Source organism: Callithrix jacchus, chromosome 7 (genome assembly GCF_049354715.1).
Source record: "Callithrix jacchus isolate 240 chromosome 7, calJac240_pri, whole genome shotgun sequence".
Lineage (NCBI taxonomy): Eukaryota > Metazoa > Chordata > Mammalia > Primates > Cebidae > Callithrix > Callithrix jacchus.
In genome coordinates this window covers 34418352-34443104 of record NC_133508.1, presented here as the reverse complement: position 1 = coordinate 34443104, position 24753 = coordinate 34418352, and the positions used below count along the sequence as shown (strand labels likewise).

Below are 24753 nucleotides of genomic sequence, written 5' to 3'. Positions count from 1 at the left end.
AAAGCCCCACTCTAAAATTATTATACTCAAACTAGTGTACTCTCTGAACTAGTAGAGCATATAAACTAGTAAACATTCTCTGCCAGGGGTGGTGACTCACGCCTGTAATCCCAGCACTTTGGGAGGCTGACCACTTGAGGTCAGGAGTTAGAGACCAGCCTGGCCAACATGGTGAAATCCCGTCTCTACTAAAAATACGAAAATTAACTAGGTGTGGTGGCAGGCACCTGTAATCTCAGCTACTTGGGAGGTGAGGCAGGAGAACCACTTGAACCCAGAAGGTGGAGGTTGCAGTAAGCCACGATCATGCCACTGCTCTCCAGCCTTGGCAATAGAGTGAGACTTGGTTTCAATAAGAAAAAAAATAAAATAAATAAAACAAAACAAAATAAACTAGTATACACTCTAAACTAGTAGTATGCTCCCCCATACATGAAAACAGAAACACCACCTATAATTATGAGTAATTGTTGTTGTGAATCCAAGTATCTATGTAAAAAGCAAAAACCCCACAGCCACAGTTGTTGTCATCGTTGTCGCAAATTTAATTACTGGGTAGAAATGTCGAGTGCCGCAGCCAAACAGCAGTAGGAGGAGCCTTTCCCATGGCGGAGGGGAAGGAGGGAAACCTAGACTCTATTTCTGGGTCTGCCTCGAGCTTTCTCTGCCGCCTTGGGCAAGTGACTTCAGTTCTTGGTCAATGTCCTGGATTAAGATGGGGCTAACGCCACTGCACTGATTTGCTAGGACAGGTGGTGGAATGTGGGGGGTCGGGGCTGGGAGAGGAGAGGAAGGGCAATATTTCCTAGGAGAAACTGCACTGTAGCTGGGGCAGCTGTGGTGCTGCCAAGCGCAGCGAGTGTGGCAAGCGGACGAACCTCTTGTCTTGTTACCTTGTTTTAAAATTGGAGGTGGAGTGGGATGGATGGTCGATATGCAGCTCTCCCAGCTCTAAGTGCCCAAGTTCTGGGAGCTTGATTGCTTTCACGTCCCTTGGAAACAACTGGCAAAAATGAATTTCACACAGTCTGGTACCAGCTTACCATCTCCGGCACTCTTTGCTGACATTTGCCATTCTTTAAACACAATGACATACGTTTATTAAGGAATCACAGTCCATAACTAAGACAAAGTGAGCTTGAGTTACGTTCCCTAACTCGGTCCACGTTCCTTTAAAACGTCTCAAGTCGCATGTCACTCATCGCGGAGTCGCAGCCTTCCCCGGGGTTCAGGCGTCCGCATTAAGCGCAGGCACAGCGTGGGGATCCCCGCGTGCGGTTTTCCCGCGGCGTCGGAATAGACTGCTTTCGGATTCGCGTTGGGATTGCTTATGCTGCATAATTTCAAAGAAATAAATGTATCAGAATTGCGATGCTTAAGGTCTAATCTATTTAAGCGGGTGGGTCAGCAGCGGGTCAACGGGAAACTTCAAGGTAAATAGTGGCCTCGGCAAAAGGCCGGGTCGCTCACAGCTTCCCCACCGCCTCCCCAGAGCAGACGATTAATTTTTGTGTTTCAGGCAAACCCGCCGCTGCCCGGCCCTGCAGCCTAGCTGGGGAGCGACGGCGGCAGAAACCTGGCGGAGCGAGCGGCGGGCTCGGGTCCCGGCTGGCCGAGGGGCTCGGGCTGGAGTCTGCGGGGCGGTGGAGGGTACTCGCCGCGCTGGGCACAAACTGCTTTCACCCGCAGCGTCTGCACCCGAACCCTCTAGTCCGAGGAAGGGGATTAAAAGTGACAAAGGAAGGAGAAGGGGGGCTCCGTGGAGACACGTCTGGAGGCGTGGAAGGGGCGTCTAGGAGGAGGGGTGAGCACAGCCCCGCAGGGTGCTGGGCGGACGGGTGAAGGGGGCTGGGGGCTCCCGGGCCGGAGCTGGTGGGGGCCCACGGCAACTTGCGCGGGCTGGCTGTGGGGCGAGGGGTCCCGCGCCCCCGGAGGGAGGCGGGAGGCCTGCGGCGGGGGCGCGGGCGGCCGTCGTGCGCTCCGCCCAGAGCGGGGAGCCGGTCGCGCCTCCCCCTGCCGCATGTGCGCGGTGTTGTGTGCCCGGCCCTGCTCCTCCCCCTCCCCTCTCCTCCCCTCTCCTCCCCTTCCCTCGCTCCGTCCCCTCCCCCAGCGGCCCCGAGCGAGCGCCAGCGCCACACAGCCCCGGGCCGCCGCCGCTGAGCGCGCCGAGACGCCGAACAGGTGGCCGGAGGCTGCGGGCGCCGCGGCGGGGAGAGGCGAGGCGAGCCCCGGGCGAAGCGAGGCGAGGCGAGGGCGGCCGGGTCGGGCCCGGCATGCGAGCCGAGCGGTCCCCCGGCGTCACCGCCGCCTGCCCGCTCCCCTAGCCGCCTGCGCGCCCGAGTACCCCGCGGCTCCCCCGCTCCTAGCGTCCCCGACCCGGCAGCTCCGCCTGCGCTCGGCGAGGGGCGCGGGCCTGCCCGCGGCGGCGGCGGCGGCATGAAAGTGACCGTGTGCTTCGGACGGACCCGGGTGGTCGTGCCGTGCGGGGACGGCCACATGAAAGTTTTTAGCCTCATCCAGCAGGCGGTGACCCGCTACCGGAAGGCCATCGCCAAGGTGAGGGGCCGAGGGCACGGGCGGGGAGGGGGGCGGCGGCGGGGACGGCGCCGGGATCAATATGGCGCTTCCTGGAAGGGGGAGGAGAGGCACAGGGAGGCGGGGAAAGGGAAAGTGCGGCCGGGCCGGCCTCGCGGGCGCCCCCCGCCCGGGGCTGCGGGCGCCAAAGTTCTCCGCGCGGGCTGGGGCGCAGCCTCGGGAGCACCGCGCCGCGGCCCCCGCCGCCCCCCGGGAGCTCCGGTCTCGGGAGCGCGGGGCGAGCCGGGCGGCGGCGCACAGGCCAGCCCCGGGCGCCTCCCCGGAGTCTGCAGACCCAGCCAAGCCCCGAAAAGGCGCGCGGGGGGCGGGGGCCGGGAAATCCAGCCCCAGGCCTCTCCCGGCTCCCAGGCCCCGCGGGCACCGACCGGGGACTGGGAACTTCTGGTGTGAGGAGAGTTTCGGGACTGCTCTCCCAACAGAGGCGGGCTGCGAGCTTTCCATCTCCTCTCCCTTTCTCGGGCGGGGGCGGGACCACCGCGGGGGGCTTTTACCTCTGCGTCCCGGGCGGGCCGGGACGGCCGGCCTCGTCCGGGGGCTGCAGGGTTGGGGGAGTCTCTCGCTTGGGGTCCGGGAGGCGTTCCCGGGAGGGCCGCTGCTGGCACTGGCTTGAGAGCATTTACTGTGCTGATCCCCCTTGCTGGGCTCGGTAAAGCACAGCCTCGGCACAGTCGCGGAATGAAAAGTTTTCCTGCGAGGACCTCAGCTCCTACCCATCCCGGGCTGCTTCCATGCGGAGGGCTGTGGAGCCGGGCCTGACTCGGGAGTCGAGTGGATTTCCCTTTTTCCTGCTGGAGTGATAACATTGTCTCCACTTCACTGCATTCCTCTACTATGTGTCAGAAGTGAAAAGACATTTTGTTACATTGTTTTACCGACTGGGTCTGTATTTGACAACAGCCCACGCTGAAGTTTCTCTCAAGCACCCGAGGATATTTCCTTTGTCGTAGAGTCCTGTTTGGTGGGGAGCACATTCTCTTGGGTGCACTGTTTCCTATTTGTTCCCGACAGTGGCCTGGCGCCTGTGGGCTTGGGGGCTGCAGATGACATTGGAAAGTGTCTTGGCCAGCCCTATTGAGCGTACACCGGGTGCTCTGGGTGTCATCTTCAGTGATCTCAGAAATTAAGAAGAAAACGCTTTTTAGACTGCTGTTTTGCTTTCAATATATATTGGAAAAAATAGCATAAATGTGGCCTTTCAAACATAATTTGGGGGAACGTTTAGGAACCTGACTTAAGGCTGGAAGACATTGGCTTTAATAGTTCTGCTATGTTCCTTACAGTTGGTTGAACTCTTTTATTGAAAATCAAATAAAATTAGTGGGAATTGGACACCTGTTTATCTTGCAAAGCTGAGAGGGAAAGAAAACCATCTAAATGGACATTGAGCATTTTTAATGATTGTTTATGTGTGACAGTTTATGCTTTAAATGTTCCAAAAGAATACTCAAATTGTTCAGGTGCTCTGGAACCCAACAAAATAAATCGTGCAAGGAAAGAAATAAAATAATACACACTCTGTACTATGTCTTGGTTCCTGAAAAGGTAGGATGATTGAAGTTTCCTTTCCCTTTACTAATTTTATGTGATTAAAATTGTTTTACCTACTATGTCTCACGTTTCATCATGTACAAAATAGACATAGGCTGAACTGGCTGTTTGACAGTAGTTCAAATGTGGTTGTTTGAGGCATTAACTCGTTCCACAGAAATTCTTAAGCTTTGACTATGTCCAAGGCACTGTTCTGGGTGCTGGACATCTAGGGGACCCACTGGCTGTGAGAGTCTGAGCACGAGGCTGCGAGGTCCTCCAGGTGAAGGGGCTGGTGGTGGGAGAAGAGGTGGCCTCTGGGATGCTGGCGGACTAGATCAGGGCCTACCTGGCCCTTGTTATTAATGATTAGCAGTGGTGGTTTCACAAGGACCTAGGGCATAGAAAAGGGAGTGCAGATTTCTTAAGGGTATCTGGGCAGGTGTCACAAGGAGAAAAGCGGGGCCTATGAGCTGAAGGAAGGGAGGGTGTTAGTGATATGGGAGTTGAGAGGGAGGGTGAGAGGTAGTTCAGGGGTTCCAACACTTACATGCTCTTTAAGTACAACTTAGAGTTCTGTAGGTGAATTTGAACGGGGGCTTTGCAGTAGACCAAGTTCAGTCATTAGATCAGGACTGTTGACCCTCAGATGTTGCTAGAACTCAGGGGTCTTCTGGGCCCCTTTCTCCTTTTTCTTCTGAAATTGCTAGATAATGATTAAGATTAATTTTTAGTCTTTCCCATTCTATATTATGTGTGAGAAAGTGTTAATATGTATTTAACATTTTTTTTTTTTTTGAGACAGAGTTTTGCTCTTGTTACCCAGGCTGGAGTGCAATGGCGCAATCTCGGCTCACCGCAACCTCTGCCTCCTGGGTTCAGGCAATTCTCCTGCCTCAGCCTCCCGAGTAGCCGGGATTACAGGCATGCGCCACCACGCCCAGCTAATTTTTTTGTATTTTTGGTAGAGACGGGGTTTCACCATGTTGACCGGGATGGTATCGATGTCTTGACCTCCATCCACCCGCCTCGGCCTCCCAAAGTGCTGGGATTACAGGCTTGAGCCACCGCGCCCGGCCCTATGTATTTAACATTGTTTTAACTTTTATTCTCTTACCTGTTCCTTACGTACTCCTGTTGCTTAACAGAACAAGACAAATTCTGTGTGGAGAACTGGGTGGCTGGAGAGCTGTGGAGCAGTGTTTGGGTTGCTAGGTGACATGTGGTGTGATGAACTCCCATCTGGTGGGGAAACGTGGGCAGATCATGTTTATGGCTTTGTATAATAACCAACCAAGCCAAAATAAAAAATGAAAAGAGACAGGTCCCAACTCCCAAATCACCAAGGCTTTCTCTGCAGTAAACATTTTCTGGTGTGGTGGGGCTAATTTTCTGGCATTACATCTGAGCTGTTTTCTCCTCAGGTTACACAAATCAATTTTTCTGGATAGTGAAGTGCCATGATTTAATACTAGACATGTCCTCAGTGAGTAGTAGATATTTGAAGGCTTATGCTTAGTCATATGTGACATTTCTTTTTTCTTCTCATGAAAGATGTTTTTATGGTTGTGATTACTGGTGGGTGGGACCAACTGTTCATCTGCATCCACCCATCCACATTGGGAGCCTCTCGGAGGACAGTGTGGTGCTAGACATGGGGAACAGCGTGACATGGACCATTCTCACCAGGATGAGAGGATGGACTGTGCCTGCATCCATCTGTTCTTTTTTTTTTTTTTTTTTTGAGTTGGAGTTTTGCTTTTGTTTCCCAGGCTGGAGTGTAATGGTGCGATCTCAGCTCACCACAATATCCGCCTCCTGGGTTCAAGCCATTCTCCTGCCTCAGCTTCCTGAGTAGCTGGGATTACAGGCATGTTGCCACCACGCTTGGCTAATTTTCTATTTTTAGTAGAGACAGGGTTTCTCCATGTTGGTTAGGTTGGTCTTGAACTCCTGACCTCAGGTGATCTGCCCGCCTTGGCCCCCACAAAGTGCTCAGATTACAGGCATGAGCCACTGAGCCCAGCTGCATCTGTTCTTCTGTGCCTGTGGCCTGACACCCGTGATTCTTGGTGGACACGGTGCAGCGCAGCAGCACTAAATGTGGGGTTGGTTGAAGGGCTGCTGTGTATAAAACCTCATGCTCTGTGAAAAAAATGTAACAATGAATTTGTGCACTTTTCCAAAAAAAAGTGTAACCTAGGAGACAGGAAGAACATATAAAACTATAAAAAACAGTAGGTGGTAGCATTAATTGGCACCAGTGTGATATAGTCAGTAATCACTTCTGGATTTTGGAGGTGGGTGCTAATCATTACGGGGTGTGTGTGGGAGTCTCATTTAGTCACTAGGATTTGAATTGGGCTTGGTTTGTGGGAAGGCTGGCCTTGATATAGGGCAGTGCTTGCTAACTGGGATGGGTAGTGACCTCAAAAGGCACGTGCCTGCAGGGGCAGAAGGGCTCTGGGTCTGTAGTTCTTTAGTTGGGGTCTAGTGTGAACTGCAGAATGTCTGCTATGATTCTGAGGAGTAAGAGGGAGGACCTTCCAAGAAGGCCCTGTGGACAAAGGCGATTGAGGCATTCAGCCCAGGGGGTCAGAATCAAACTGAGGGGGACTGAACACCAGGGTGAGACTCTGGGACTCCTTGCAGTAGGAAGGACTGTGGTATGTAGCTAGGAGACGGAGCAATAACTAGTTCTAGGAGCATGACTTGAGCAACCTTAGATGAGGTTTGGATGGATAATTCCTTAGCATTTCAGTCTACATAAATGCTGCTGAGTGACCAAAAGGGGAAGAAGAGATTGAAGGGCAAAAGTGAGGAGAGGAGGTGCTGGAGCCCCCTTGCTCACTGCTTCTCCTTCCCGCATAGCCCTCCTCTCAGCAGGTAGGGAGCTTTGGATTGGGTTTGGTGATCTAGGTTTACAAGCCATTTAACCTTGGGCACACCACCCCTACAGAGTGGAATATTCTCTGATGGGGGGGTAAGTATTGAACAGGATGATGAGAGGGAAACTCTTTAGTCCTGGGCCTGGCCTGTACTATCTGCTCTGTGAAGATGAATGGAGTCACCAAAATGTTTTATCCACCAAGCAGTTTCCCACCCTGGGAACTTGCCCAAGTGTTCCACTGTTGCTGCTTGGATTTTTCCCCTTTACTGAAAAAGGCAGCAGGCAATTCACTGAAAGATAGGTAAGAATGTTAGGGTTGCCCATGCAGCACCGCAGTCGGGAGAACACAGTTGTGTGTCACGTGTGTATGGGCGGGGGAGTAAAAGCTGCGGGTGTTGGCTTGATTGCAGGTTGATTATTGGGGCCTCTGGCTTCTGGGCCACTGCTTCTGTCCCTCAGATGTGTCACTTTAGAGTGATTGAATAGTATCCTGTTGTTGTTACAGGTTGAGTGTTCCTTATCCAAAATACTTGGGACCAGAGAGCGTTTTGGACTTTTCTGGACTTTGGGATATTTGTGTGTATCTAAAGAGCTTGAAGATGGAACCCAAGTCTAATGTATTGTTAGAATTTATGTATGTTTCCTATGCACCTTATATACATAGCCTGAAAGGTAATTTTATGCAGTATTTCTCTGCTTGAAACAAAGTCTGTGTTAAATGCTTATGTGTGGAATTTTCCAGTTGTGGCGTCACATGAGTCCTCAAAATGTTTCAGATTTTGGATTATTTGGGATTTTGGATTTTTCAATTAGGGATACTTGACCTATATATTTAAAAAAGTTGAGTTTATGGACAGAAACTTTTGTAATGTGCATTTTTGGTTGCGGGGGACTGTTGATTACTCACATAATGACAGTGGTGGTTTTTATGAAAAATCTTGTGGTTGGTATGGAATTTTTCTGTGAATAAATGTAAGACTGCATGTTATTCATTTACAAGTGTATTGAAACAGGAAAATAGTTGTACTGTCACAGAGATTGAAAGAGAATAGAGGCAAGCATAAAAATAGTGAAATGAAAGCAGCTTTATTATTTTATTAATATTTTCTGCCTTCCTTCTCAAAAAGAAAAAAGAAACTAAATAGTTTTGAGGGGCTGATCTTTCTAGAATTCAAGTCTCATTGTCCTCTGGTGCTGAAGCGCCTTTGTCCTGCTTTCCCAAAGTCCTGCCTTCTTTTTCTTTTTCTTTCTTTTTTTTCTTCTTTTTTATTTTGAGACAGAGTCTGGCTCTCTCACAGTGGCATGATCTTGGCTCACTGCAACCTCTGCCTCCTGGATTCACGTGAGTCTCCTGCTTCAGCCTCCCCGATAGCTGAGACTACAGGCGCCTGCCACCATGCCCAGCTAATTTTTGTGTTTGTGTTTGTATTTTTTTTTTGAGACAGAGTCTCACTGTGGTGCCTAGGCTGGAGTGCAGTGGTGCGATCCGGGTTCGCCGCAACCTCCGCTTCACAGATTCAAGCGATTCTCCTGCCTCAGCCTCTTGAATAGCTGGGATTACAGGTGTGCACCACTGTGCCGGGCTAATTTTTGTATTTTTAGTAGAGATGGGGTTTCGCCATGTTGGTCAGGCTGGTCTAGAACTCCTGACCTGGTGATTCACCTGCCTCGACCTCCCTAAGTTCTGGGATTACAGGTGTGAGCCACCCCGCCTGGGCTAATTTTTGTATTTTTAGTAGAGATGGGGGTTTCACCATATTGGCCAGGCTGGTCTTGAACTCCTGACCTTGTGATCCACCTGCCTCGGCCTCCCAAAGTGCTGGAATTACACCCATGAGCCACCATGCCCCGCCAAGTCCTGCCTTGTGAGCACAGCCTGTCTCTGTAGAGATCCCTCTTGCCTTCCAGCCACTCCCTCTGCAGCCGATCCACCCTCTGGGGCTCACATACACTTTGCTGCCTCTGTTCTGGCATTTTCTGTTTCTTCTGCCTGGAACCCATTTGCTCCCTCCTTGTACTCATTCGTGAGTCTCAGTCCAGACCAGCCATCTCCAGGAGGCTGCCTCTTCATACCAAGCTGCTGGAGGTTCTTTCTCCCTGCCTCTTGCCACTCCTGGTAGCTCCCACACCAACTCAGATGTTTGGCCTGTGCTGTGTGGTTCTCAAGTGTCAAGTGTATCTGTGCGCCTCTCCTCCCTCTGGATGAAATGCTTGAAGCAGTGGGTGAGCTTCTGTCTTAGTGAATAGCCAGTGTCTGTCACATAGCAGTCAGAATGTTGAGCAAATACAAAGTTGAGAATCAACATGTTACGTTGTTCTCACACAAAAAATACACTTCTGCTGAGAAGACTACCATCAGCACTTGTGAATTGTAAGGATTTTAAGGTTTGATGTGGTTGACATACCGGCACCAACAGCTTGTAATGGTGGAAACTAAGGTTTAGTGAGGTTTGGAGTACGTAGAAGTTACTCTTCCGTATCAGCTGTCTTGAGGGAATTCAGTTTGTTTTTCAGATCAAGCAGAGGACCCTCCTGGGGTTCACATTGGGCGAGGTTCAAGGCAGGTGGCTAGGGCTGCGTTCTGGCCCCAGGACACCCTGTGCTTAGTCTGACGCCTCTGATTCCCTCAGTCAGGATGCTTGGCTGGGTGCCAGGACTAAGTAGGAATGTTTAGGATCTGAGATTCTCAGAGAGAATCTGGCGGATTGAAGCGCTTCTTGGCTTACGGTAGACACTGATGAATTAGTTGTAGAGGAAAGATTTAAAGTCCCACTTGGATGCAGACCCACAAAGGGATCCTCCATCTGTCCTGGGAGGTTCTACCTCCCCACATTGGATGCAAGTTGGTGCTACTTAGCTCTTCATAGATGATTAGAGTCCTCCGTATTTTTTTGGAGGATGGAACTAAACATTTAAGACTGAGCAGCCTGTGCTTTCTGTAGGTAATTTTCCATTAGGAGGAGAGGGTTGCTAGGCCACGCGGCATGCTTGCCTCCTGCTCGGCCACTCACACAGCATTGCTGGCCAGGACCAAGGTCATTGGCAGTAGGTGGAGCTGGATGTGTATACAGTTTTATACAGTTTTACCTATTTTGGGTACCTTTTCTGTTCAAAAGCAAATCTTTATCGAAATAAATGCCAAGTTCAGTGAACAAAGTAGAAAGGTGACTGATTTTTTGTCTTTTAGTCATTATTTAAAAGGTTTTTTTTTTTTTTTTTTGAGATAGGGTCTTTCTTTGTCACCCAGGCTGGAGTGCAGTGACTTGATCTCTATTTCACTGTAGCCTCGACCTCCCAGGCTCAAGTGATCCTTCTGCCTCAGCCCCCAACTAGCTGGGACTACAGTCCCGTGCCACCACGCCTGGCTAATTTTCGTAGTTTTTGTAGAGTCGGCATCTCGTCATGTTGGCCAGGCTGATTTCAAACTCCTGAGCTCAAGCAGTCCACCCGCCTTGGCCTCCCAGCGTGTTGGGATAATGGGCATGAGACATCATGCCCGGCCTACATTTTAGCATATGAGTAAAAATAACTTTGTTAATGACTTATTTAGTAAATAAGTAGAAATTTGAGTAAATAAAGTTAACATAACTTTACTTTATAGGTCTGTGCCTTCTTCCATCTGGCCTGCTATCTTTAATGTGGTTTTGCCATTTAAATATTATTTTTGTGTGTTCCTTTTTCTCCATCGACTCATATTGATCCCTGCAAATAAGATTTCAAGCTCCACATCCAAGTGACTTTAAATATCAATTATTTATTTATTTCACTTAAACAGAGTATATTTTGTATATATTCTCTTTATTCTGTGTATATTTTGTATATACTCTTTATATATATACAGACACAAACACACAAGAGAAATGAAAATGTGTGTCTACACAAAAACTGTACATAAGTGTCCGTAGCAGCAAGCCCACATATTGTGTAATTCTGTTCCTATAAAATGACTAGATTGGGCAGCTCTACAGACAGTAGAGTGGTGTTTCCCTAGGGCTGGGAGTTAGGGGTGATGGAGACTGTGAATGGGTATGAGGTTTACTTTTGGGATCATGAAAATATTCTAAGATACTGTTGATGGTTGCACAATTCTAATCAAATGTATATTTTTAGTGGATGGATTTTATGGTATGTCATTATATCTCAATAAAGATGTTAGAAAAATAGTCTGCATAAGGCACTATGAACAAGGCTTCAGGTATTTTATAGTTCTGAGTGTTCCATAAAATGACATATATGTGTGTCAGAGATGCTCAAAATACTTTAGATGAAAACTAGCTGTGTTTAGGAGTTTTCCATACAGTGTGGAGTCCCTGCTTTCTCAGGCCTGTCCAGTGTGTCCTGTTTACTGTCTGGTAAGCTCCTGGCTGCTGAGCCTCCAGGTCCCCTGGCCTCTATGTGCTACACCTTACCCCTCTCAGGGCTTCACCAATTGTTCTTCAGCCAGAGACTCCTTCTGCGCAGCTCGCCAGCTGCCTTTGTGCAGTGGAGGTTGATGAGAATGCCGCCAGGATGCACATAATGGATGAGCCTTTTCCAGTAGTTGGCTTTGGCTCCCAGTGGTTTGAGCTCTGGCAAATCTAACAAGCTCTGTGAGCCTCTGTTTCCCCATCTCCTCATATTCAGAGGTGCTGGGCCGGACTCCCACTCCAGTTCCCTGAGCTCTGCAGGCACTCCTGCTCTGCATGGTTGGTTTTGGTGCTCATGGGACCATGAGTGATGTGCAGTGGCTTTTTAGTGGGGCAAATAGGGTCCAGGACCTCTTACTCCTCCCACCCATGCTGTGAGAATATTTTGCTCCGCCCTTCCACATGAAATGGTGGCGCTTGCTATCCAGGTCAAATGCATGCTGTTGAAAGTTAGGGTAAATTTTGCCCATGGTTGGCTGGCCGAGAAGGCTCACACCTGTAATCCCAGTGCTTTGGGAGGCTGGGGCGGGAGGATTGCCTGAGGCCAGGAGTTCAAGAGCCAGCCTGGGCAAGATAGTGAGACCCCATCTCTTTAAAAAAAAAAATTTTCCAGGCATGGTGGTTTGCACCTCCAGTCCCAGTTGCTTGGGAGGCTGATGTGGGAGGATTGCTTGAGCTCAGGAGTTTGAGATTGCAGTGAGCCATGATGGCGTCACTGCTCTCCAATTTGGGTAGTACACCAAGACCCTGTCTCTTAATAGAAAAAAAATTTTTGTCTGGGGTGTCCTTCAGAATTTCTTATTGGCTTAAGATAAGTATCTTTTAAGGTAAACCACCTCATACTCAGAAGTGACTAATAGAATTCCCTTTGTGAACTATAGATGTATGATATTGCATGATACTAAATGTATGAGATACACACACACACACGTACGTGTATACTTCTGGGGTTGATGTTTTATGTTGGTATAAATTTAAGTCATTTTAGAGATGACTATTCAGACACTAAGATTTAAATTTTTGGTATGCAGATGTATATTTTTCTAGTGTTTCTTCCTCCCCTCTTTTTTTTTTTTTTTTTTTTTTTAATATGAAGTCTCGCTCTGTTGCTCAGGCTGGAGTATGGTTGCATGGTCTCTGATCACTGCAACCTCCGCCTCCTGGGTTGAAGCGATTCTCCTGCCTCAGCCTCCCAAGTAGCTGGGATTACAGGTGCTTGCCACCATGCCCGGCTAATTTGTATTTTTAGTAGAGATGGGGTTTCACCATGTTGGCCAGGCTGGTTTTGAACTCCTGACCTCGTGATCCATCTGCCTCCGCCTCCCAAAGTGCTGGGATTACAGGCGTGAGCCACCATGCCTGGCCTTTCCCTTGTTGATTGTATGGCATCTCTTTAGATTAGAAAACTAATCTATATTATAGGGTTTATATATTTGAAAAGGCCTCTTTGAGATAGACTACACTAAAAATCAGTGTTTCCTTCTCCAACACTGAAGAAAACAAAGTGATTGATATCTCAAAAACCTAAAATTGCTAACCAATCAAAATGTGTATATTAACATTAAAAACACAAGGAAAGGAGTCTTGTTTTTGTGTAGGTGACATATATGTAACTAGGTTTTTTTGTTCCATTTCTTCTACGTAGACAATACAAATTGAAAACAAGTTCTTATGTCTATGTCCTAATTTTCTTTTCCAATTCCCAATTCAGTCCAAAATTAAAAAATAAACTCTTTAGAAGCCTGAGGGATGAAGGAAAAAATAAACTCTTTTCCAGGGAATTATTTTCTTATGTCAGAAAGCATTTAAGGTGTATCATTTATAACACCGAAACCCAGCGTGCAAAGCCATGTGTGAATATTGGTTTGCCAGATTCCAGCCCTGCAGGGTTATATTCTAAACTCAGATTTGTTTTATTACAGACAGCAGCACCTGCAGAAGAGGAGGTAAAATGTGCACGGTATTGGTTCCTGATGTACTGCAACACAGGAAATGACTAATCACTAAATTCATTAATGTGGAACATGGGATTTGGTACCTTTACCACCTTGTTAGAGATCTGGAAAAAAAATATATACAAATCAAGTGAATCTTGGCCAGGTGCGGTGGCTCATGCCTGTAAATCCCAGTACTTTGGGAGGCCAATTCGGACGGATCACTTGAGGCCAGGAGTCAAAGACCAGCCTGGCCAACATGGTGAAACCCCGACTCTACAAAAAACAAAAAACACAAAAACAAAAAAAAGAGCTGGGTGTGCTGGCAGGCGACTGTAATCCCAGCTACTCAGGAGACTGAGTCACGAGAATCGCTTGAACCCAGAGGCTGAGGTTGCAGTGAGTCGAAATCACACCACTGCACTCCAGCCTGGGTGTTAGAATGAGACACTGTATCAAAAAACAAAAACAAATCAAATGTATCGTTTGGATTGATAACTATTTTTTGCTGCATCTAGAAGGCGGTGGCATTTCAGCAATTGTGCTGTTGAGGAATATGAAATGAGTATATTTTAAACTACGAAGGTGCATCCTATCAGGAATACTTTCTCCAAGGAAACTTGTAATGCTAATAAACTCCTGAACTTTTTTTTTTTTGAGACAGAGTCTTGTTCTTTCACCCAGGCTGGAGTGCAGTGGTGTGATCTCGGCTCACTGCAACCTCCGCCTCCTGGGTTCAAGCAATTCTCCTTCATTAGCCTCCTGAGTAGTTGGGATTACAGGTGCCTGCCACCATGCCTGGCTAATTTTTTGTATTTTTTAGCAGAAATGGGGTTTCCCCATGTCCGACAGGGTAGTCTTGAACTCCTGACCTCAAGTGATCCGCCCATCTCGGCCTCCCAAAGTGCTGGGATTAAGGGTGTGCACCTCTGTGCTCAGCCAACTCCTGAACGTTTTGTGGTGGGGTCACTTTTATCTTTCACATGTTATGACTCACACAGATGTTTGCTAAAACACCAGTATCTGACAGTGGAAAGTTTGGTGGTGGGTATTTTTGCTTCTAGGAGGGAAAAACATCAGAGCAACATACCACGGATCAGGATTCTGAAGCGGAATCTCTCTCAGGCATTTGTGGAGAGTTAAGAGCGGTACCTTTGTGAGCATGTGATTCTTTTGAGATGGAGTCTCACTCTGTTGCCCAGGCCAGAGTGCAGTGGCGTGATCTTGGCTCACTGCAACCTCTGTCTCCTGGGTTCAAGTGATTCTCCCACCTCAGCCTCCTGTAGCTGGGATTACAGGCATGCACCACCACCCTCCGCTAATTCTATTTTTTTTTTTTTTTTTTTTGTATTTTTAGTAAAGACGGGGCTTTGCCTTGTTGGACAGGTTGGTCTCGAACTCATGAACTCAAGTGGTCCACCCGCCTCACCCACTGGACCACCTCAAGTGGTCCAGCCACCGTGCCTGGTTGGGATTCCTGCCTTCTCATACCACCTGCCTTACAGGGTTCTTGTCTAGGTTCAAGGAGAGAATGTGAAAAGGTATTGTAGGGGGTCAGGTGGACTACATGTTAGCTGTACTGTCCCTTTGTTTTCACTAGGAGTGTTTTCCAGTGACAAAGGCTCACTAGAATAAGCTCGTCTAAATTGTTTTATCTCATCCTCATTAGAACTTCACTACATTGCAGGAAATCATGTTGCAAAACTGTCGCCTTTAAAAAAAAAAAGTCGGGCCAGGTGCCGTGGCTCACGCCTGTAATCCCAGCACTTTGGGGGCTGAGGCGGGTGGATCACGAGGTCAAGAGATAGATACCATCCTGGTCAACATGTGAAACCCCTTCTCTACTAAAAATACAAAAAATTAGCTGGGCACGGTGGCACATGCCTGTAATCCCAGCTACTCAGGAGGCTGAGGCAGGAGAATTGCCTGAACCCAGGAGGCAGAGGTTGCGGTGAGCCGAGATCGTGCCATTGCACTCCAGCTTGGGTAACGAGCGAAACTCCGTCTCAAAAAAAAAAAAAGTCACGCAAGGAAACCTCCTACAATTTAAGAAATAACATTCCAGTGACATTGATTTGGATGCTCCAAACATGTCCATAAGGAAGAGCTTCTCCGGGCTTTGGTTTGGGCCCCCCAGAGCAAAGCTTTGGCACATACCACAAGCTCTGCAAGCCTGTTTTCCTCTCTGTAGTTTGGGACTGTCATCCTTTGTAGGCTGTCATGGAGATTCACTGATTCGCTGTAGGCAATGCCCTGTCATGTAATAGAGTCTGTCAATATTAGATCTGTTTCTTTCTCTTCAAGTTTCAGACATAGATTAGGCAAAATTTTAATGGCTATTTCACAAAATCACCTTGATTCTTATGATATCAATTGTTGTTTTTCCAAGTTTTCTGTTCAAGTGCTACTTTTTAAAAAAATTTTTCTGAAAGTCCTTTAGAAATTCCAGTGTTAGTATGTATGCATCATTTAGCTAAGAACAATGATCCAAACAGTTTAAGCTGATTCTTTTACAGGTCAAGGAGAACTGTATTTGTCTAGCTATCTTAGCTTGGGACTTTCTACTTGTTACTTTCTAAAATAATTGCAGCTGCTACACTGCTACGTCAAAGGAAATGACATAAAATTTATTTCTGTATTTAAAATACGTTAAAAGGCATCACACATTTTTCATTAAAATACTTTTAAAACTTGGACAGGATAAAATTAGAAAATGTAAATACTGTCTGTAGTAATAAAATGCAGAAATGTTTTAAAGGCCTTTAGTGTTTATTAACTAGTGGTAGTTCTTAGAATACCCTAGAGCTCAAAGAGATAATCTGTGTTATAAAATAAATGGGAAAGTTGACATTTTTGTGACTTCTCTAATCCTTATTAGAAGGCTTCTATAATTCATGCACCCATAATACTTCCTAAGATGTGATTTTGGGCATCTTAAGATGGTGATTTCAGGCAGCTAAATCAGTAATAAAGGAACACAAAACATCTTTTGCTTAGGCAGGTAGTTGTAAGGGTTGACAGATTGATGCAACTTTTAATACTTTCGTTCAGCTAAAGGCACCCAGTGCCAATCACCTGAAGACTTCACCCGGGAGTTGACCTATTTATCATACTAAATAGGGAGTGGCGTCTTGAAGGCTCATTCACATTCTGGGCTTGGCAGGCAGTGCGATTAGGTCAGACTTGAAGTTATCAACACCCTGGCTTTGGACTCAAGAGGACTCCCTCCTCTCATCCGTCTTTTCCATACCACAATATTGAAAGTTGTTTTCCTCTTTGAGGACCTTAAACATTTCATTAATTAAAGTAATGCTTCTTCCCTCTCCGCATATGTATTTAGGGAAGTTGCTGAGCAGTGATTGAAGTAGTAAAGATTATCTAGGGGTGCAGCACTCATATTTTGACTGATCCCTTCCTGTTTTTATTTGTAAACATTTTTTCATGTGAGTGCATTTGAAAGCCCAAGCTTTAGTTTCCTACAGGATGTGAAAAAGACCCAGCAAGCAGCATGGGAGATTGGAATGTATTTATGTGCGTCTTTCTCTTGCCTTCACACTTCCTCTTTGTTTCTGTGCTTTGCTAATGATACTGATGAATGGTGCTTTCAAAAACTTACCAGAATACTAAAGCGTTTTTATAACAAGATTGCAGAGAAATAACTGGGAAATTTTTTTACAGATCTTAGTATGTTAAAAGTGGGGATTTTAGTCTGAGGCAGAAGAGTTTTGGCCCTGGAGTGTTTCTTTACTGATGGGAAGGGAAGCTGCTTTCTTTATAGATTCCAGGGAGTGGTATTTTCAGCTCACTCTCTGCTTTTGGTGTTAGAAAGCTTTTTAGGTCAGGACTCATGATCGAAAGCTCTTGCATAAGAGGTGCTTTTATCAGGGCATTATTTATCTGCCTATCAGTTTGGGGAGCTGTTGAGAAGGTACCCTTTTAACAACAGTGAAACCTGCTACTTTTTTTTTTCAGTCTTAACATACTGTGAAGGAATTTCACAGAGCAAGGAGGAGATCCAGGAGACAGTGGTGTCAGAAAATGGTAGTGTTACCATTATTATTATTATTATTATTATTTTATTTTATTTTTTTGAGATGGAGTCTCGCCCTGTCACCCAGGCTGGAGTGCAGTTGTGCAATCTCGGCTCATTACAACCTCTGCCTGCTGTGTTCAAGCAATTCTCCTGCCTCAGCCTCCTGAGTAGCTGGGATTACAGGTGTGTGCCACCATGCCTAGCTAATTTTTGTATTTTTAGTACAGACAGGGTTTCACCAAGTTGGCCAGGCTGGTCTCAAACTCTTGACCTCAGGTGATCCACCTGCCTTAGCCTCCCAAAATGCTGGGATTACAGGCATAAGCCACTGCACCTGGCCAGTATTGCTGTTATTATCAAGAATAATGGTAAGCACTTAAGGCACCTGTTGTATCAGGTGCTCCATGCTGGACTCAGTGCTTTTTTTTTAAATTTAATTTTCTTAAATAGAGACGGGTTTCACCATGTTGGTCAGGCTAGTCTCAAATTCCTGACTTTGTGATCCATCCACCTCAGCCTCCCAAAGTGCTGGGATTATAGGTGTGAGCCACCACGCCAGCCTGGACTCAGTACTAAATGTGTATATGTTAATCTCATGGAGTTGTGATATTGGTATAATCCTGAGTTTACAGATGAGGAAGCTTGGGCTAGAGAGGATAAGCTTTTGGGAAGTTGTACAGCTGAGGGTCTTGCTCTGTCACCTAGACTGGAATGCAGTGGCATGATCATGGCTTACTGCAGCCCCAACCTCCTTGGGCTCAAGCGATTTTCCTGCCTCAGCCTCCTGAGTAGCTGGGAGTACAGGTGTGTACCACCCATGCCTAACTAATTTATTTTTATTTTTGTAGAGACGGAGTCTCACTGTATTGCCCAGGCTGGTCTTAAACTTCTGGGCTCAAGCGATCTTCCTGCCTCAGCTTCACAAGTAGCTGGGACTACAGGCATGTGCCATCATACTTGGCTAACTTACTATTTTTTTGGTTGAGACGAAGTCTTACTTTTCTGTACAGGCTGATCTTGAATTCCTGGGCTCAAGTGATCCTCCCACTTTGGCTGCCCAAAGTGCTGGGATTGGAAGTACTAGCCACTGTACCCAGCCAGCTTGGCCGCCTTTGGCAGACTGTAACTTCAGAGCCTGTGCAGGAAATACCCCATGACAAACTGATGTGCATTTTAAGATGCCGCAGTTCCATAAGAGAGAGTAAGGGATCTGCTGGGAGAAGAACAGGGTGTTTTCCTGACTTGGGTTTGCTCGAATGGTTTATGGGTTCAGGGAAGAAGTGCACCTTTGGTCTCACCTTCAGGTTGGTGACGGTAAAAAAGGCATGTGGCTAGATGTCAAAGACCTTGCTTCTCTGGTGTGGCCCATGGGTCAGCTGCACTGGCATCTCTTGGGAACTTGCTAGAAACATACAATCTCAGGCCCCATTCTAGACCGTCTGTATAAGAATCTATATTGAGGCTGGGCGTGGTGGCTTACACCTGTAATCCCAGCACTTTGGGAGGCTGAGGCAGGTGGATCACCTGTCAGGAGTTTGAGACCAGCCTGGCCAACATGGCGAAACCCCGTATCTACTAAAAATACAAAAATTATCTGGGCGTGGTGGGATGCACCTGTAGTCACAGCTACTCAAGAGGCTGAGGCAGTAGAATCGCTTGAACCCGAGAGGCGGAGGTTGCAGTGGGCCGAGATCACGCCACTGCACTGCAACCTGGGTGACGGGATGAGACTGTCTCAAAAACGATAGTAACAAAAAAAGAGAATCTGTACTGAAACCACATCCCCTGTTGGTGCTAGAGCATCTGCTCTTAACCTTGGCAGCAGGAGTTTTAGAATGCTGATGCCTAAGCTCCATACACACCAAGGGGATGAGGTCTCTGGATCAGGGTTAGAGATTGGTGTTTCTGTAAAAGTCTTCAGGAAGCTCTTCAGGTGGTTGTGGATACAGGATGGAGAACTCTTGGCCCAGGCCAACCTCCAGACCCCTTGGAGTTGTTGCATTATGTGATTTGCAGTCCCCCCTCACCTTTGGACTGTGCATGGAAATTTCCAAAACACAAGTTGTGAGGATCAGCTAGTGTGCCGAACGGCTGGTGACTTGTGTAACAGTAACTCGGCCTGCATTTCTTTTTCTTTTTCTCCTCCTCCTTTCTCCTTCTTCCTCCTCCTCCACTTCCTTCTCCGTCTCTTCTTCCTCTTCCTCCCCTTTTCCTTCCCCCTGCCCTTCCTCCTCTTATTCTTCCTCCTCTTCTTCCTTTTCCTCCTCCTCCTCCTCTTCTTCTTCTCTTCCTTTTCCTCCTCCTCCTCCTCCTTCATCTTCATGGGACAGGATCTGCACTTGCTGTGTTCCCCAGGCTGGAGTACAGTGGTGCCATCAATAGCTCGCTGTAGCCTCAAACTGCTGGGCTTAAGTGATCCTCCTGCCTTAGCCTCCCTAGTAGCTGGGACTATAGGTGCATGCTGCCATACCCGCTCATTAAATATTTTTTTTCTTTTTGTGGAGATGGGTGTCTTGCTATGTTGCAGGCTGATCTTGAATTTTTGGCCTCAAGTGATCCTCTTTCCTCAGCCTCCCATAGTGTTGTGGTTACAGATATGAGCTACCATACCCGGTCTGTATATTTTCTTTGTGTGTGTGTTTTTATTTTTGTTTTTGAGACAGAGTCTTGCTCTGTTGCCCAGACTGGATATATTTTATTTTTGACTTTTGAAATCATTCAGTTCCCCTCCCTGTTAATTTTGTTAAGTTTTATTTGTGGAAATAGCAGACAACACGTGTGCGAGGTCATCCTTAGGCTTTAGCTGTTGATGCTAAATAATGTGTAGTCTGAGTTTAATAGTCACTTCTACTAAACAGAAATGGGTTAAGGAAGGGCAGTGAGAGGCAGCACAGGGGAGTTGTAATGAGATGGGGAAGGAAGGGCCAGCTTGAATAAAATATGTGAGTTATGCTGTGAGCCAGGTTATGTTCTCTGGGTGTTTGTGTATATAGAATCAGGTCCACCATGGTACTTGGTTTTGAGTAAAGCAGAGGTGAGGGCTTCTGAGTAGCAGACACAATACTGCTCTTACAAGAGTTGCTTTTCAAGCTTATTTGTGGTTACGCATCCATTTTTGTTGGATGGAGCAGTGGTCTTAGAGAAGACTGTCGGCACACTTTCACAAAGGCGGTAGGGGATTCCTTTTCTACATATTTATACTTTACTTCGGCCAGGTGTGGTGGCTCACCCCTGTAATCCCAGCACTTGGGGAGATTGAGGTGGGAGGATGGCTTGAGGCCAAGAGTGGAGACCAGTCTGGGCAGCATAGTGAGACTCTGTCTCTACAAAGGATAAAAATAAATTAGCCAGGCGGGATGGCATGCACCTGTAGTCTCAGCTACTCGGGAGGCTGAGGCGGGAGAATCGCTTGAGCCCAAGAGTTCAAGGGTGCAGTCAGTTATGGTGTGCCCCTGCACTCCCGCCTGGGTGACAGAGCAAGACCTTGTCAATCACTTACTCAGCTCCTTGGAACAGTCCCACTATTGAATAAGTCCCCTCATGACACTAGATTGCCAGTGGCCTGTTGTTGGCAAATATAAGCTCCTGATTGTGCTGCCTCATGAATCTGACCATGGGTCTGAGAGTTTGTATGTCCATGGATTGATTTTATTTTATTTTTTTGAGATGGAATCTCACCCTGCCGCCCAGGCTGGAGTGCAGTGGCACAATCTTAGCTCACTGCAACCTCCACCTTCCAGGTTCAAGTGAGTCTCCTGCCTCAGCCTCCTGACTAGCTGGGATTTCAGGAGTGGACCACCACACCCGGCAATTTTTTGTTGTTGTTGTTGTTGTTTTGAGACGGAGTCTCACTCGCCAGGCTGGAATGCTATAGCGTGACCTCAGCTCCCTGCAACCTCTGCCTCCCGGGTTCAAGCGATTCTCCTGCCTCAGCCTCCTGAGTAGCTGGAATTACAGGGGTGCGCCACCACACCCACCTAATTTTTGTATTTTTAGTAGAGATGAGGTTACACTATGTTGGCCAGGATGGTCTCGATCTCCTGACCTAAAGATCTGCCTGGCTCGGTCTCCAAAGTGCTGGGATTACAGGCATGAGCCACCACACCTAGCCCACATCCGGCTAATTTTTTATAGTTTTGGTAGAGACAGGGTTTTACGATGTTGGCCAGGCTGGTGTTGAACTCTGACCTCAAGTGGTCCACCCACTGTGGTTTCCCAAAGTGCTGGGGTTATAGGCATGAGCCATCGTGCCCAGCCCATGGATTGATTTTGTTATCTTCAATGTAGCATGGTTTTATTTTTCTAGTCAGCATGGCTCTGTGTAGTCTGTTGTTTGTTTTTGTTTTCATTTTTTTGAGGTGGAGTTTTACTCTTGTTGCCCTGGCTGGAGTGCAATGTTGTGATCTCGGCTCACTGCAACCTCAGCCTCCTGAGTTCAAGCAATTTTCCTGCCTCAGCCTCCCAAGTAGCTGGGACTACAGGCGTGCACCACCATGCCTCACTAAATTTTGTATTTTTAGTAGAAACGGTGTTTTGCCATGTTGGCTAGGCTGGTCTCCAGCTCCTGATCGCAGGTGATTTGCCTGCCGTGGCCTCACAAAGCGCTGGTGTTACAAGCATGAGCCACTACATCTGGCCAGGAAATAATTTATTTGAGGGTACTTTCAGGGCTGCAAAGTGCAGTTCTTTGAAATACTATTTTAAAATATTTTCTTCAAATCTACTCCAACTATAGGAACTGACTAGTACTGAATTTTATAGACCTGATAGAAATTACTCTGAAGACATAATGTGTAATAGTAATGCCCATTTAAGAATTTTAAAAATAATATTCAGCAGTTTCAAATAGCGCTTAACTCCAAGTTGATAGTAAAAATGATTTTTGAACACTAGTTTATATTTAGGTGTTGTTGTGTAACCAACCCAAAACTTAATGGCTTAAATAAACAACTACTTAACTCTATATCATGATTTTGTGGGTCTGTAATTTGGGCAGGGCTCAGCTGGGTGGTTCTCTGCTCCACTTGGGGTTACTTGCATGTATTTACATGGCAGGTGATAACCTGGCCTGGGAAGTCCTAGATGGCTTTATTCATATATCTGGTATTTGGTGGTGCTAACTAACTAGAATGTTGGGCTTGGCTGAGACTGTGTTTTGTTTTTTTCAGGTTCATAATTTTTTGTGCAAATTGAATTATCACATGATGAGTTGACATTAGCTTTTCCAGGCATGGGAACTTAACAGATGAGGTACAGGCAGTTTAGAACCCCATGTATATTGCTTTCACAGCTGGAGTTTTTAAAGACTTTAACTTGAAGTATTAAGATCATCAAACAGTGTCTCTGTATGTGGCCAGTACACAGTTCATCCCACCTGTGTGAGTATTAGAGTTGACCTTTTTTTTTTTTTTTTTTTTGAGTTAGGATCTTGTTCTGTTGCCCAGGCTAGAGTACAGTGGTGCAGTCGTAGCTCACTATAGCCTCAAAATGCTGGGCTCAAGAGATTTTCCCACCTCTCAGCCTCCCAAATATCAGGGACTACAGATGTGTGCCACCATGCCTGGCCAATTTTTAAATTTTTATAGACTCAGGGTCATACTGTGTTGCCTGGGCTGGTCTCAAATTCCTGGGCTTAAGTGAGCCTCCTCCCTTGGCCTCTCAAAGTGCTGGGATTATAGGCATGAGCCACTGTGCTTGGCCTGAAATGGTTTTTTTTAACTACCAGTGAGCCAGAATTGAGCATCACCTTCTGGACCTGCCATGATTTTCATCTTGCCAAAGCCACAGATCAATCCCACAGCCCGTGTTCTTCAGTGTAGACAACCCTTAGCTGGGACTTGTTTACTGGAGCCACCTGCATGTGGTGTCCCCAGCATAGAGGACTCAGGATGGTTGGACTTGTACTGTGGCTCAGGAGCTCCTAGACAATGTCCCAAGAGCCAGGAAGCAGCCACTGCTACTCTCAAGAGCTAGACCTGGAAGACAGCACAGTTTCATTGTCCCTGTACTCTGTTTAACAAGTTGGTCATAAGCCTGCCTAGATTGAGGGGCTGGGGACGCAGACTCCACTTGTCAGTGTGAGGAGTGTCCAAGGCCTTGTGGTCATCTTTATTGCCATGGGGTGTGTGTGTGTTTGTGTGTGTGTATGTACATGCCTGCGTGCGCACACACGCATATGCATATGTATCACATATAACACCAAACATTTTTATTATTGTGTGTCATGTTTCAAAGTCATCTTTTTCTTGATTTCAGCAAGGGCAATAAATAAGTCCTGAACTTTTGAAGCTGACAGACTTAAGAAGTAGTTTGTGTTTATATTTCATGAGCCCAAAGACCTAACAGCTTTCCCAGGCTATGTGGTAGAAGGAGATAATGATAATAACATCTTAGGTTTATGTGGCATCTTCTAAGAGGTTCAAAGTGGTGGTTCCACTCATGATTTCTTTATGGGAATATACTGTGAAGTCCATAAGCCACAGTGCTCCCAAGTTCATACACAGGCAGAATGCAGTGATTTCATCATTCTAATGAACAGCATCCAGAAGGCAGCTCTGGTAGTGATCTGTTTACCGATAGAACGTCTGTGAATCTGCCTTTCTTAGATAAGACTTTGGAAAATGATAGAAATTAACTTTCATGTGCCTGGTAATAAATAACATACTATTTATCAAAGAAGTGTCCTGTTTAAAGAAGAGTTAGTTACTTTTATGAAGTGAAATTTTTCAGGGAGATGTTTAGGGGTGTTGCATTGCAGGGATGTCTGTAATGGAATAAAAGTTCTACATACTCAGTAGAGACAGAAACATACAGTAGAAAGGGTGTAGGTGGTTATGTGGCCATCCCTGAACTGAGTATATGTCCAGGACTGAGGGTGACATTGGAAGTAGAAACCCTTATCTCCTATGTGATATCTGTTCATGAGTCCTCCCACCTCCTGCTGATTGTGGGAGCACCTCTTTGTACTTATGGGAGATTAAATGGAGTTTTCAAGGATAATTCAACCATGTGTTGAGTTTGCTTACCTCTGCTGTTTAGAACTTATCCTTTGAATAAGATGCAAGTCCACTGTAAATGTGATATTACTTAAGTTCATTCAGTTTTGCTTAAAGTGAGGTACTTTATATCTAATTGATGGAATCAGGCTTTGGGAATAAATAGTTTTTCGGCCACCATTTGTTACACATGATCTCCTGGTTCATGAATATTGCAGACTTTTTTTTTTTCTTTTCTTTTTTTATTGTATTTTAGATTCTGGGGTACATGTGTAGATGATGCGAGGTTGTTGCATAGGTACATACATGGCAAGGTGATTTGTTGCCACCATCCCCACATCACCTATACCTGACATTTCTCCCTACATTATCC

The 24753-nt window shown here is 46.6% G+C and overlaps 1 protein-coding gene and 1 long non-coding RNA gene across 50 annotated transcripts in view; one reads left to right on the top strand and one right to left on the bottom strand.

The window, feature by feature from the left end:
* Positions 1 to 521: 521 nt before the first annotated feature.
* On the bottom strand, positions 522 to 3365 carry LOC144576903 (uncharacterized). Its single transcript, XR_013519668.1, has 2 exons — positions 3087 to 3365; positions 522 to 1333 (listed from the first exon to the last, which is right to left on the bottom strand). It is a non-coding gene; the product is annotated as an uncharacterized LOC144576903 (long non-coding RNA).
* PARD3 (par-3 family cell polarity regulator) overlaps positions 2109 to 24753 on the top strand; it is a 716461-nt gene continuing 693816 nt past the window's right edge. For all 49 annotated transcript variants that reach the window (XM_078329879.1, XM_078329878.1, XM_078329877.1 and 46 more), the window contains exon 1: positions 2109 to 2556. In XM_078329879.1, coding sequence (XP_078186005.1) covers positions 2437 to 2556 — 120 coding nt within the window. In that variant the 5' untranslated portion in view covers positions 2109 to 2436. The remainder of the gene's footprint in view (positions 2557 to 24753) is intronic.